This window comes from Musa acuminata, chromosome BXJ2-8, assembly GCF_036884655.1.
Source record: "Musa acuminata AAA Group cultivar baxijiao chromosome BXJ2-8, Cavendish_Baxijiao_AAA, whole genome shotgun sequence".
Classification (NCBI taxonomy): Eukaryota; Viridiplantae; Streptophyta; class Magnoliopsida; order Zingiberales; family Musaceae; genus Musa; species Musa acuminata.
In genome coordinates this window covers 7,638,778-7,652,393 of record NC_088345.1, presented here as the reverse complement: position 1 = coordinate 7,652,393, position 13,616 = coordinate 7,638,778, and the positions used below count along the sequence as shown (strand labels likewise).

Below are 13,616 nucleotides of genomic sequence, written 5' to 3'. Positions count from 1 at the left end.
ATACTTCCATCCAAGACTACGTGAAGCAATTTTCTGCGCTAATGCTGGACATCCAGGACATGTCCGAGAAGGATAAGCTGTTCAGCTTCCTCGATGGTTTGAAGCCATGGGCGCAACAAGAACTACATTGAAGGAATGTCGCCGATTTGATCGGAGCAATTGCTGCCGCAGAAAGGCTCACCGACTTCGTTTCCTTTAAAGACCCGGGAAGAAAGAAACAATCTTCAAGCAATCGCCCTCCAAAATATTCTCGAGGGAAGGAGCTCGGGGGCGAACAAAAGAAGAGGAGTTCCCACAAAGGGCCAAGCCCGAAAGGCAAGGCCCCGAAACCTGGCAGATGCTTCTTGTGCGGAGGGCCGCACATGGTGAGGGAGTGCCCACAAAAATAAGCACTCAATGCTTTAACAGCTTCCATTCATCCCCCCAAATCGGACAAGGGCAAAGTTGTTGCTCTTAGTTCGAGTAGTTCTGAATCCAACAACGACGGCGAGGAGTCGCAAGGACCCCGGATGGGAGCAATACGTTTGTTGAACGCCATGCGGGATCAAGTGGGGGAGAACACGAAGACAAAGCTATAAAAAGCAGGAAGTGGTGAGCTGATGTACGTAGACATCAAGCTAAATGGCCAAACGACTCGTGTAATGGTGGACACGGGTGCTACCCACAACTTTATTGCCGATCTAGAAGCAAAGCGACTTGGGCTGATCTTGGAGAAGAGCCCAAGTCGAATGAAGGCGGTGAACTCGGAGGCCAAGTGAATCTTCGGGTTAGCAAAGGGAGTCCCCATCAAGATTGGAACATGGAGCGGGAGCACAAACATGATGGCGGTGCCATTAGACGACTTCCAAGTGATCCTTGAAATGGAGTTTATGAACGCGCAAAGTTGGTGTCAATTCCGTTCCTAAACACCCTATATGTGATGGGGGGTGACGACCCCTATGTGGTTCCCATCTCTCGGAGAGAAACCAAAGACCCCCAACAGATATCGGCATTACAACTGAAGAAGGGGGTACGAAAAAGCGAACTAACATTCGTGACTGCTATGAAGCTAGAGTCACTCGACGAGAAGGTCATTCATGAACCTGTTGTGGTGGCGAACGTCCTGGAAGAGTTCACTGACGTTATGCCACCCGAGTTGCCAAAGACTCTTCCGCCACGCAGAGGCGTGGACCACAACATCGAGCTGGAGCCAGGAATAAAGCCTCCAGCGAGACCACCCTACGGCATGCCCCCGCCAGAGTTGGCAGAACTCAGAAAGCAGTTTGGTGAACTGCTAAGCGGTGGTCTCATCCACAGCTCTAAAGCACCATTCGGATCTCCCGTTCTCTTCCAGAAGAAACAGGATGGGAGCCTCCGACTATGCGTCGATTACCGAGCCCTCAACAAAGTGACGGTGAAGAACAAGTATCCAATCCCGCTCATCGCGGACTTGTTCGACCAGTTAGGCAAAGCCAAGTATTTCTCAAAACTCGACCTTCGGTCGGGGTATTGGCAGGTGCGCATTGCTGAAGGCGACGAAGCGAAGACTACCTGTGTGACCAGGTATAGAGCGTTTGAGTTCTTGGTGATGCCTTTTGGCTTAACCAACGTTCCGGCCACGTTCTGCACTCTCGTGAACCAGCTATTCAAAGAGTATTTGGATAAGTTCGTGGTCCTCTACTTGGACGATATCGTCGTCTACAGTCAAACGCTCGAGGAGCATGTCAAGCACCTTCGGATAATTTTCAAGGTTCTCAGGGAGAACACTTTGTTCGTGAAAAGGGATAAATGCTATTTTGCTCAAATAGAGATCTTATTCTTGGGGCATCGAATCGGTAATGGCTCCATTCGGATGGATAAATCGAAAGTGCAAGCGGTTGCGGAATGGCGAACTCCAAAGAAGGTGCCAGAGTTGAGATCTTTCCTTGGTTTCGTCAACTACTATCGACGCTTCATAGCGGGGTATTCGAAGCATGCAACTCCACTGACGGAGTTGTTGAAGGAGCAGTCTTGGAGGTGGTCTGATAAATGTGAAATTGCATTCCAAGATCTGAAGGTTGTCGTTTTGGAAGAACCGATGCTCAAATTGCCGGACTATGGGGAGCCCTTTGAAGTCCATACAGATGCTTCAGACTTCGTTATTGGGGGAGTACTCATGCAGTAGGGTCATCCTGTGGCTTACGAGAGCCGCAAACTCAACGAGACCGAGCGGCGGTATTCAGTGCATGAGAAGGAGATGACAGCGGTGATCCACTGTCTACGAGTTTGGCGACACTACCTCCTCGGATCGCGATTTGTGTTAAGGACAGACAACATTGCTCTGAGTTATTTCCAAACTCAGAAGAAACTTTCCCTAAAGCAAGCACGATGGCAGGACTTCCTGGCTGAATTTAATATGGCAATGGAGTACAAGCCTGGAAAGGCAAATGTCGTGGCCGATGCATTAAGTCGGAAAGTGGAGCATGTGAATACTGTACAATTGGAGGGTAGAGGCCAAACAAGTCAGTTGCACTCCAACTTCCTTTCCAAGATCAGGGATGGATTGTATAATGATCCCCAGGCAGTTATCCTGATGCAGCTCATCAAAAAAGGCAAGACACGACGATTTTGGGTCCAGGAAGGACTCGTTTACACAAAAGGGAATAGGGTTTATATTCCTCGAGTGGACAATTTGAGGCATGAACTCTTAAGAGAGTGTCACGATTCCCTTTGGGCTGGACACCCAGGCATTTACAGAACGTTGGCTCTCGTGGAGAGGGCCTTCTACTGGCCGAAGATGGGGACTGATGTGGAGGAATATGTTCGAACGTGCCTTACTTGCCAACAAGACAAGGCGGAGCAACGGAAGCCGGTGGGACTTTTGGAGTCGTTGCCCGTACCAAAAAGGTCGTGGGAGAGCATTTCCTTGGACTTCATATCAAGCTTGCCCGCATTAAGGAGACTCGGATCGATACTCGTGGTGGTCGATCGATTTTCTAAGTATGCAACTTTCATTGCTGCTCCACTACACTGTTCAGCAAAGGAGGCGACCAAGCTGATGATGAAGGATGTGGGAAGTATTAGGGAGTCCCGCACAATATCATCAGTGATCGAGACGCTCGGTTCCTGGGACGATTCTGGACCGAGCTATTCAAATATACTTCTCCACAAGCCTCCACCCCCAGACGGATGGCCAGACTGAAAGGATAAACTCGCTCCTAGAGCAATATCTTCAGCACTACGTGAGTGCCAACCAACGAGATTGGGTGAAGTTGTTGGACATTGCCCAATTCTCCTACAACTTGCAGCGGAGCTCTGCGTCCAACAAGAGCCCCTTCGAGAATATTACAGGGCAACAACCGCCAACTCCTCACACCATGGTAATTGGGTATACTGGGAGTAGTCCGTCAGCCTATCACTTTACAAGGGAGTGGCACCGAAATGCAGATATTGCACGGGCTTACTTAGAGAATACGGCAAAACGAATAAAGAAGTGGGCAGACTTGGGAAGGCGACCGCAAGAATTCAAGATCGACGATTTGGTGTTGGTCAAGCTCCAACCAGCATCACTCCAATTCTTTAGGAACAAAGTACATAAAGGATTGGTGCGCAAGTATGAGGGGGCCCTTCTCAATTATCAGCAGGGTGGGCAACGTCTCCTACAAGTTGCAGTTGCCGGCGTGGTTCACAAAATTCACAATGTTCTTCACGCCAGCAACTTGAAAGCCTACCACTCGGATCCGCAAGATGCTTCTCGAAGTATTCCAACTCGGTTACCCACCACCACAGCTTCCTACGAGAAGCGAGTTAAAACCATTTTGGCGGACCGCAAGATAAAGCTACCCACTGGAGCAGAGCATACAAAGTACTCGGTGAAGTGGCGAAAGCTTCCCCGAACTGAAGCCAGTTGGGAGCCTGAAGACGCCCTACGACATGAAGAAGCAATCATCAACAACTATCAACAAGCGTCGACGAGGGCATCGACAGTTTGAGTGGGGGAGAATGTCATGAACGGTCGTCGCGCACCCGCAACAACTCCGTTCAACGAACCGTTCATCGCTCTCGTCTACATGTACAGCTGCTTGACAGCATGTTTTGACTTGGTTTTAAGTCCTTTTGCTTGTAAAAATGTAAGTTCAAACAAGTTGCAACGCTACAGTGAGACCACTCACCGAACCGAGCAAAACAGCTTCGTTTTCGCGTGCCACGGGCTGATTTCTACAGCCCGCTGCTGCAGGCGAAACGTCAGCCATCTCAGCACCCTGGAACCACCCGGGTGGCACAGGGCTGGATGGGGCTTTGGTATAATGTCGGACGTTGAACAGTCTTTCGCAAGTTCGCACGTTACCTTGACGGGAACTTGTTGTCGCGCCCGACACCCGGTGAGCAGCTGTTTGTGGACTTGCAGCTGTTCGTTCAACCTTCTAAAGTCCTTGTTTTCCCCCTCTCCCTCTTTTCTCTTGTGCACGCAAGGTGCTCGCTGAATTACTTATAAAGCTTCCTCTTTTCGCGAGACGTCGGGACTTGTCCGTCGCTCGTTCTTCGAACTAATCAACTTTCTCTTTTACAGTTCCTTCGGGACCTGTGAGAGGTTGCAAGTGGGCTGATCTTTGCGGACACAAATCGCAAGGGCGAAGCACGACTTAGGCAATGCAAGCTAAGTTCGCGTCTTTGCCGCAAGGGTGCCTCGCGACTTAGGCAACGCAAGCTAAGTTCGCGTCTTTGCCACAAGGGTGCCTCACGCCTTAGGCAATTCCAACTAAGGCCGTGACACATCGGATCCCAACCTATTATCCTAAAACCCTTCTACACTGCTAAGTGAAAATTTTCATTATCCTATTTTGTGCCAAACAAGGCTCCATGCTTGAAATGACAGGCATCTTTGACTAACCCGTTTTCCTCTTTGCAGGACCTTGCAGCTTGCAATGAGGTAGCAACTAGGCCGACTCTTTTGTTTGATGCTTGACTACCAAAGGCTACATCAAGATTACATTTGGTCAATTTCTTACTGATAAGACACTAGAATAAACAGTTGACTCCCCTTCAACTGGGCTCAGATCCCATTAAAAATTAAGAAAAATAGGAAAACTAAACAAATGTTACACCACATTATGTCTCAACTACATGTGAAACAAAATTATCATGAAATATCATTGAATACAAAGAGACTAAAATGGTTGGATTTAGATTTATAAGTAGAATAGATAACATGCATAGGCATTATGGCAGGATTCATGAACTTAGTGATATATAGAATGATTTCATCAAAACCAAATTATGAGACATCCAGGAACTAGTCACAACTTGAAAACCAATAAAGCTATAAGGTACATAAAGGTGACTATAGAATTTTGTATTGGATGTAATCTAACTTTTAATTTTTCATGAGCTTCTTGAACCGTCTTTCCATCCTTTTTCTTCTTCCAGTTGTAACCATCTTTGCGAAAATTTCTCAACATTTTACGGTCAAATAACAATACCCTGCCACCTAGAAAGATGAAAACACAGATTAATAAGTCAGCACCTAAGTGATTGGTGGCTGTCAAAAAGTAATTAGATCTCATATGCTTATTTCCATAAGATAACATAGAAAGAGACTGCAGTAACAGAAATAATAACATCCACTGTATTGATATTCCTAAACACAATCATAAGGATGCTTATAACATTCTAGAAGATGTTCCATGAGGCTTATGGAAGCAATATCAACTACAATCACCAAATGATGCCTTGGCCATCCAATTGGTTAAAACTAATGCTTATGGAAGTGTATCAACTTGAATCATTAAAAGATGCCTTTGCCATCAAATTGACTATAACTCATAAGAAACAGAAACCTACTTAGAGTCTCACATCATATATTTAAAGAGCATATCAACTTGTTGGAGGTCAACCATCCAGAAGTAACCAGAAATTGTAATTGATCATCGCACCTTTGACATTATTTTAAGCTTTTCACCACATAAAACACCAAGTCACTAAGCAGCATCTTATCTTAGTACCTATAATACACATAATCCTTATCATATGTACACAACTAACTCTCCAACAGACATGCAAATTCTTGATATTTACACTCTTCAGATGCATCTGCAGTGATACAGATTTCCATCAATGGGCCGGAGTTAGAAATCTTAACATCATAGTATAAAATACTAGTCAGAATGGTACATATCAACCATTCTTTACCAGTCTGACCAAGCTTGGACAGCGAATCATGCATCTTGGTACAACTCAACATAATGCTCATTTCTATTGTTTTCTTATCTTTTAAGTGATAATAAGCGATACAGGTTAGTACATTGTCCGGTATCTTGGTGATATATTTGTCTAACACATTGTCAAAAGACTCAAAACCAATATCAGACTGGTATTTTACTTGAGATTATTACCAAAGATTCTAAAACAAAGAGCAAACTTGGCAAAACCTTATCACAAAAGGAGAGAATAAAGTTTTGTGTGTCAAGGGAGACGTTTTCATCAGAAGCCAGAGAAACAATGGGCCAGTTTATAACTTTTCCTTATTAATATATATGAAATAATCCATATATTATAAAAAGGATGGCTTCGTTACTATAAACAAGATACAATATATCTTGTAATATCATGATGTTATGGAGTAGTCAGACGACTCGGACCCTAAATCACCACCCATGAAGGCTCCACATTGGACGAGGGCCTTCTAGAAGGATATTTTTATCTTTTGTTATTTTCACATTAGTTACCATTTTAGATCAATTTTAGAATAATATGTTAAGTTGTGTTCTTATCTTTAAGTCTGATTTCGAGATAACAAGTCTCTCCTCCCACAAGTTATATCAGTTAACTATATAGATAATATATAAAGACTAGAGGCCATGTTTTGGTATTAGTTATTTCAATTATTGCAAAAAATATTCATTGTAATTTAGTATAAATTCTCTCTTTTTCTTTCTTTCATCATTGGTAGATCAATTTCTCTACCTCAATTGGAAGAAAATTTCTGATAGGATGGTCATATCATATGAATTCAGCATGTTGATAAATTTCAAACATATTAGTACACATTCAACCTCAACTACCATTGAGAACCTTTACAAATAAATGTATGCATTTTTGTTAAACTAGTAGTAGTTTTCCCACCATACCATTTTTGAAGTAACTTAGAATCATTGCAAGGAAGGTACTTACATAAATGAATGCATTTTTGTTAAACTAGTAGTAGTTTTCCCACCAGACCATTTTTTAAGAAACCTAGAATCATTGTAAGGAAGGTAAGACTCTGCTTAGACGAAAAAAGATAATTGTATGTTTATTCCTTCCGATCTCATTGAAACAGTATGAATAATAAAATGAAGAATCTGCAAGAAGATTGCCGTTGTAGTCAAAAGGAAAAAAATCCAGATAATGATAATTCCTCCTGTTAATACACATCACATGTACTTTGCTTATTGCCATGGCTAAACTATTTTCTGAACATTTTTATCATCTCAATATTGAACACATCTGCATTTGTATTATTCATTTTAGTTTCTGACCCACAAATATTGTTAACTCAAGACTGGCAAATAGTGAAGATATTCAGATACAGATCATACAAATATAAGTATGATATGAAATACATATGTATAAAGAAAACAGAACAGTTAAATGTTGTAAGGGTGTTGGTGTGCCTCAAATTAATTAACCAAAAGTTCCACAAAGATGTAAAAATGAGTACAAAAATACATTTCTAGATTTAGAAAGCATTCCGTGCAAGGCAAAGAACAAGGAGTATACTTGCAGGATTATCAATTGGTTGAGGTTGTATCTTAAAAAGTGTGTAGTTCGACAATATTGCATAAACTTCATTAGGCCGAAACCACCTTGATGAGGCATCTTCCATTAACTTATCCACATCCAGATCTGTCAGGAAAGTGAAAAGAATATATATATAGTAACCAGCATATGTCAGAGAAGTCCAAGATGGAAACACAAACCTTAAACGACAGCAAGTAATGGAAAGGACTATAGAACTAAACGTTGATTTCTAGAATTCATTGAGATGAGAATGAGATAGGTACAAATCTTGGACATGAAAATAACAAACAATTGTAGGCTCAAGTTAACATTCTATAAATTTATTACTCAGATCCAATAACAACTTCAGAAACAAGATCAATAGGTTCCAAATCAGTCAAAATCTTAGAAGTGAGTACCATATGCAGTTTTCTTTGATTAGTTTATCACCTGGAAGTCAGCACCAAGGCTGCAAGACAAAAGGTTTCTTGCATGATATTAACATTCATATTTGAGGATTACTAAAACGATAGTGATATTTGTTGTTAGTAGTGTTGTAGCCAATAACAATAGCTCCATGCCTTCAAGTCATAAGGATGTTAAATGGAAAAGCTGCAGTGCTCTTATTTTCAGCTATCCTCAAGAAGAGTTTGGGAAGTTGAGTATAAATGAAACCCTAAAACCAAGATGGTAAGGAAATGTAGCTAAGGCAGCAACAAATGCCAGTTGTAATGATTAGAGAAATTCACAGGAAGATGCAATGATCACTAAGGAAACAGGTTTGACATCTAATAAGATATTGCCAAAATGAACCAATTGTTTAAGGTCAACTACATAGATCATTTTCCTCCATTAATATTTGTGGTAAGGAAAACCTCTAAATAGATATGAGCATTCAAATCTCTTTTAGATGATAGTCATACATCAATAATAGAAAAGAAAAGGAAAGAAAAAACAGTTGTGAAGTGGGGATTGGGAGGTGCATTAGTAGTATACAGGACCAAGGATTGAATTTTGGCCAGACACAGTGAGTTTCAAGCAGAATCATTCCATATTGCTCATGTGGTGTTGTGCCTGTGCAAATTCTTAAATACCATGGCCAAAAAAATATTGGCCTATATCATTAGTGCAAGGATGTTTGACCATATCTATTTTTCTTAGCAACAGACCAAAACCCCCCATATAACTAGTATATAAAACCTTACATAGGTTATCTGAGTAAGAAATGTAGTTGGTGAAAGAAGTTTTTACACTAGTAAAGTTCATGTATCTGCCATTGACAAAGTATATTTTGACCCTTGTAAATAATTAAGTCTAAGTGAATACTTCTTTTATGTTGGACAAAGTTCTTTCAATAGCATGTAAGTATAGTTCTATAGGCCACAGAGAACAATTCTATAAACTAATAAGTGGATAAAAGACATGCAATATGATAAAGCAATAAGAAAGTAAACTCTAAAGATGCAACGGTCTGAAAGCAACCCGATTGGCATCTTGTTTGGAGTTTGAAGGAAAATTCATCCCCATAATCAGAGACCACAAGCCAACAAACTCAGATTTTCAATATTGAACTGCTACTAACTGCCTATTTCTCACATGATCCAGTAGAACAACAAAATCCAAATAAAAAACTATTAATGAAGAACAGAATAATAATGAAAGGTGAAAGGAAGAGAACTCATCTTTAAGACAGATTTACAAGGGACTTTTACCACAAAAGATCAATTACTTTTCAAGAAGTGACTTGGTAGATCACAGAACATATCACTCCAATACCAGCTTTATATTGTTCTTTAGCTTTAAATGAAAATTCAAACCAATAAATTCTCAACACCATTTGGACATAAATATTAGATCAAAAAAACAAGAAACACACTATATTGCCATCTAAAGCAGAAATTGTATAGTGCACCTACAGTCAAGGAATAATTCCATCTGGGTGGTCCCCCATGTTCTTAATCTAGTAGCCAAAGCATGAAGTAATACACGCCCACACATCTTAATTATAGTATCTTCATAGGCACATTGCATAATCACAAGAAATGACAAACTATACCATATCGTCACTAAATGGTTGGAACTTGGAAGATCATCCGAATAGAATCAAACTGCCTATAGCATTTTAAGCATCATAAAGCCCATACGTGCAGGTGTTCAGGTTGTCTCCACATTCCTTAGATCAAACAGACTGTTTGTTCTGTTAGTAAAAAATCATATACAATATGATAACAGTACCTATATGTAATGTCAGTACCTATAACAGACTGTTTGTTCTTTTTGACAACATTGTGAGCCATGGTTCATGATGAACTGTATTTTAATGGTTTTATTTTTGACAACCTTGTGAGCCATGGTTCATGATGACTATACCAGTAACTGATCTTGGATGTTTGAAGCATGGCATGCAATTTCGAATAGTACCGCCCGGTACGGGCGGCACATACCGGTCCGACGATATATCAGTACGCGGGCCGCCTACTACCGGACGGAACGTGCTATAGTGCTATAGTAAGAGGAAAAAATATTTAAAACTACTCGGTATGCCCTGGTGTATCGCTCGATACGCCTTGATGTACCGCTCAGTAAATGGTACTGTACCGTACCGAACCAACCTCGAAACACCGGTACGGTACGGTATTGCATATCTTGGTTTGAAGTCATAGATTTTGATTGCGATGTTCATAAGGATTACATAATCGTGATTATAGAAGTAAGAAAATCATTCTAATTTGCTTTATGCTTTACATATGTTCCAAAATGTAACTTTAGAGCTAAAAGGCTCTGAACTGTTATCAATTTGGAACAGACCTATTTGAGAATAGCTCCTGACGAACTTTATTGATGCAGAACTATTAGCTGCAGTTAACTATTTCCAATATAAAATTTCTGTTTATGGAAAAGTCTAAAGAAACTACCATTCAATAAAGAGAACAAATTGCTAGGTGGATCAGTGTAATTCATATATCAAGCAATTAGCATATCATCTTAGTTCCCTCAACAATGCTTCCTTATTACATGGTACTTTCCAAAAAGCCAAGAAAGGCTCATCAACAGAAATGGACAGAAGCATGAATTGAAATGAATGAAACAAGAGAATTCAGCAACAACAGGTGCCATATGCTCTAATTAGAGTTTAAAAATTTATAGATGGACCTCGGGGCGTTCGCAAGCACGGAAAATATCCGATTTGGAGGATCTGATGGGCTACCTCTAAAGTTGCTTAGAATCCATACGATAATTTATTACGGCCAACACCAACGAAGCCATGATCGTGATGCGATTAAAAGAAAGTTTGAGCAGCGATTTCATCAAGTACATGCAAGCGATTCAACAGAGCTGAAAAGAAAACAACATAACACGCATCCAAGCCCACAATCATAAATACCCCAAATCATAAATCCTTCACGACCAAACATCGATCACATGAACAGGTGTTAAATCCTAGTCCGCGGCAGCAAAATTCTCTTACGATTATCCTAATTCGAGCAAAGAGAAGTGCATAAACAGAGCCAGTCTTCGATGGAACGAAAAGGGGACGGGAATCTCCACGGAAAGCACCAAATCACCAGTTGCTAGAACCCGAACTAATTCGACCGCTGAGCCTAGATTGCTTGCCAAGGGCAACGAACCTGCGGACGTCCGAAAGCCGTGGATCTCCGCTCCGGCGAGCAACCCCGAATCGCCGCTCTCCATGGAGTGCGCCAAAGAGCGAGCAACAGACGTCGAAGGAAGACGAGGAAAGATGACTAGAGGAGAGACCGCTGACTGAGCGACGGTGATAAGGGCGAGAAACACTCGTCCCACGGACAAGAAAGAATACGACGCGAACAAATTTGCGAGACGGTCCTCATTCCACTGACTACACCGATGTTATACGTTAAAGCACACGGACCCACAAGAAGTTTTTCATATGATTGGTCCGATTCGTCAACCGTGTTCTGTGCGTGCCACCGGACCTGCCACTATGTCGGTACACGACCGAAACAACAACCCTGGAACTCGAGGTCGACCAGTGGTTCTCGCGGATTATTGCGTTCTTAGCCGTCTAATCTTTCTTAACGGATTATATTTATATATATATATATATATATATATATATATATATATAATATGGTACATAAGTGTTTCCAATAGCATTAGGATTCAACCAAACGATAATTAAGTGTTTAAGCAAGTTAAAATATAAACCAAACCATGTGAAAAAGGAGGAAAATGATGATGATGATGAGTGGAATTAGTCAAATTGGATATGTTAGTCACCTAAATGTGTGGAGTTATTGGTGGCACACCGAGGAGGGCGATTGATGCCGATCACCCCCATATGACAACTATAGCTTCTCTTGAATGTTCTAAAGCTCATAATAATACCACCATACTGTGACATTCGAGGCCACAAGACTTTTTTGTTTATTAATTTCTTATTTGACTCCTTTTCTATTTTTTAAATATAAATATATATATTACTTCACCAAAATATCATTTCTATTAGAATCTCGCTTTCAAAACACGTCGATGTAGCAATGTTTGCTAGTCAATTAGCCGACCTATTTTTTTTCTATGTACACATCATATCATATAATTTATAAAATTATTTTAAAAGATTGTAAATATTTTTAAGTACAATCAAAATGGAATCTGACATTAAATTTATAGTCAATATAAGAAGACTCGTAAAACTAGTGACGTCGTTTGAAGAAGACTATCGATGCTCCTCTCATAAAAAAAATTATCGGTCAAAATCTTGAAAGATTTTTTTGTGTACGATAATTTGTCTTGACTAAAAATTTCATAAAAATTATTCATAATTTATAAGCAATTTGTACATCTTTCTCACATGTTGATGGTGAAGTAGGAAGCATAATTATCCATATTATTTTAGGAGAAAAATGCTCTACCTTTTATATATATATATAAAAATATAGAAGTATATATAATCAATGATTCAGTAACTACATGGGATGGGATAATAAGTCACATGAAATGTTGTCCATCGTATACATTGTAAGTATGATTTTTATTTGTTTTGAGCTGAAATTGCACATTGTTTTTATTTTTCCTTCAAGTTATTAATGGATCATAGAACTTCGTCCCTTTCAATATCATGTGATACATACAAAAACGTGATGCATGCCAAACATCTAATCCTTGATGGAGACACCAAATAGCAAGCAAGATGAGAAGTCATGGAAGTGTCCTTTGAAATTAATATATGGCATGAGGTCTGTGTTGTTTTAATTTCTTATGTTAATGGGACCCCTATTTCTATGGTTCATAGAGTAGCTAACTTTGTTGAGCTTTTTGTTAATGATGCTTAATTACTAATAAAAATAATCTTTATTTTATAACCATAATAATAACAATAAAGTCATAGTGTTTGAACTATTTAGGACCGATGTTTTATCATCATCAAACTTTGTAAGATATCATATTCTTGATTAAATCAAGTTTTTATTTATATTATGTATTTTTTTTTTTTAGAGGTCTCTATCTCTCCTACTACTATTGATGATAAAATGTGTGGAAGAATCTCTAATATATCTCAGATTTTGGATGATAGCTCTAATATCCGAATATTATTATATCGAGACTTTGTGATAATGAACCTAAGCTAGTTGTCATCGAAATTAAATGCTTAATTTGTTCATCATTCACTTTAGATGAGTTATCATTCACAAACTCAATGATTGAGATGTTCCAATGTATAGCAACTTTATTAGCAATCATTGTTAGGTGAGTGATATAGAAATGTTTCATATAACATCATATGGTTTGGGTAAATTGGGTGAGTTACGTACATAATATTCTATATTAATCATTAAAATAGGAATTCAATAATTAAATAATAAAGATTGATCTTACTTCTATTGAAAAGAACATAATTAATTATATATAGATCGAGC

General features: G+C 39.7%; 1 protein-coding gene across 1 annotated transcript in view; it reads right to left on the bottom strand.

The window, feature by feature from the left end:
• LOC135619004 (calmodulin-binding transcription activator CBT-like) overlaps nucleotides 1-11,533 on the bottom strand; it is a 33,468-nt gene extending 21,935 nt beyond the window's left edge. The window contains exons 1-3 of the mRNA XM_065120532.1: nucleotides 11,346-11,533; nucleotides 7,717-7,842; nucleotides 5,331-5,446 (exon numbers count right to left, since the gene is read on the bottom strand). Of these exons, the coding sequence (XP_064976604.1) occupies nucleotides 5,331-5,446; nucleotides 7,717-7,842; nucleotides 11,346-11,409 (306 nt within the window). The 5' untranslated portion in view covers nucleotides 11,410-11,533. The remainder of the gene's footprint in view (nucleotides 1-5,330; nucleotides 5,447-7,716; nucleotides 7,843-11,345) is intronic.
• Nucleotides 11,534-13,616: the final 2,083 nt, after the last annotated feature.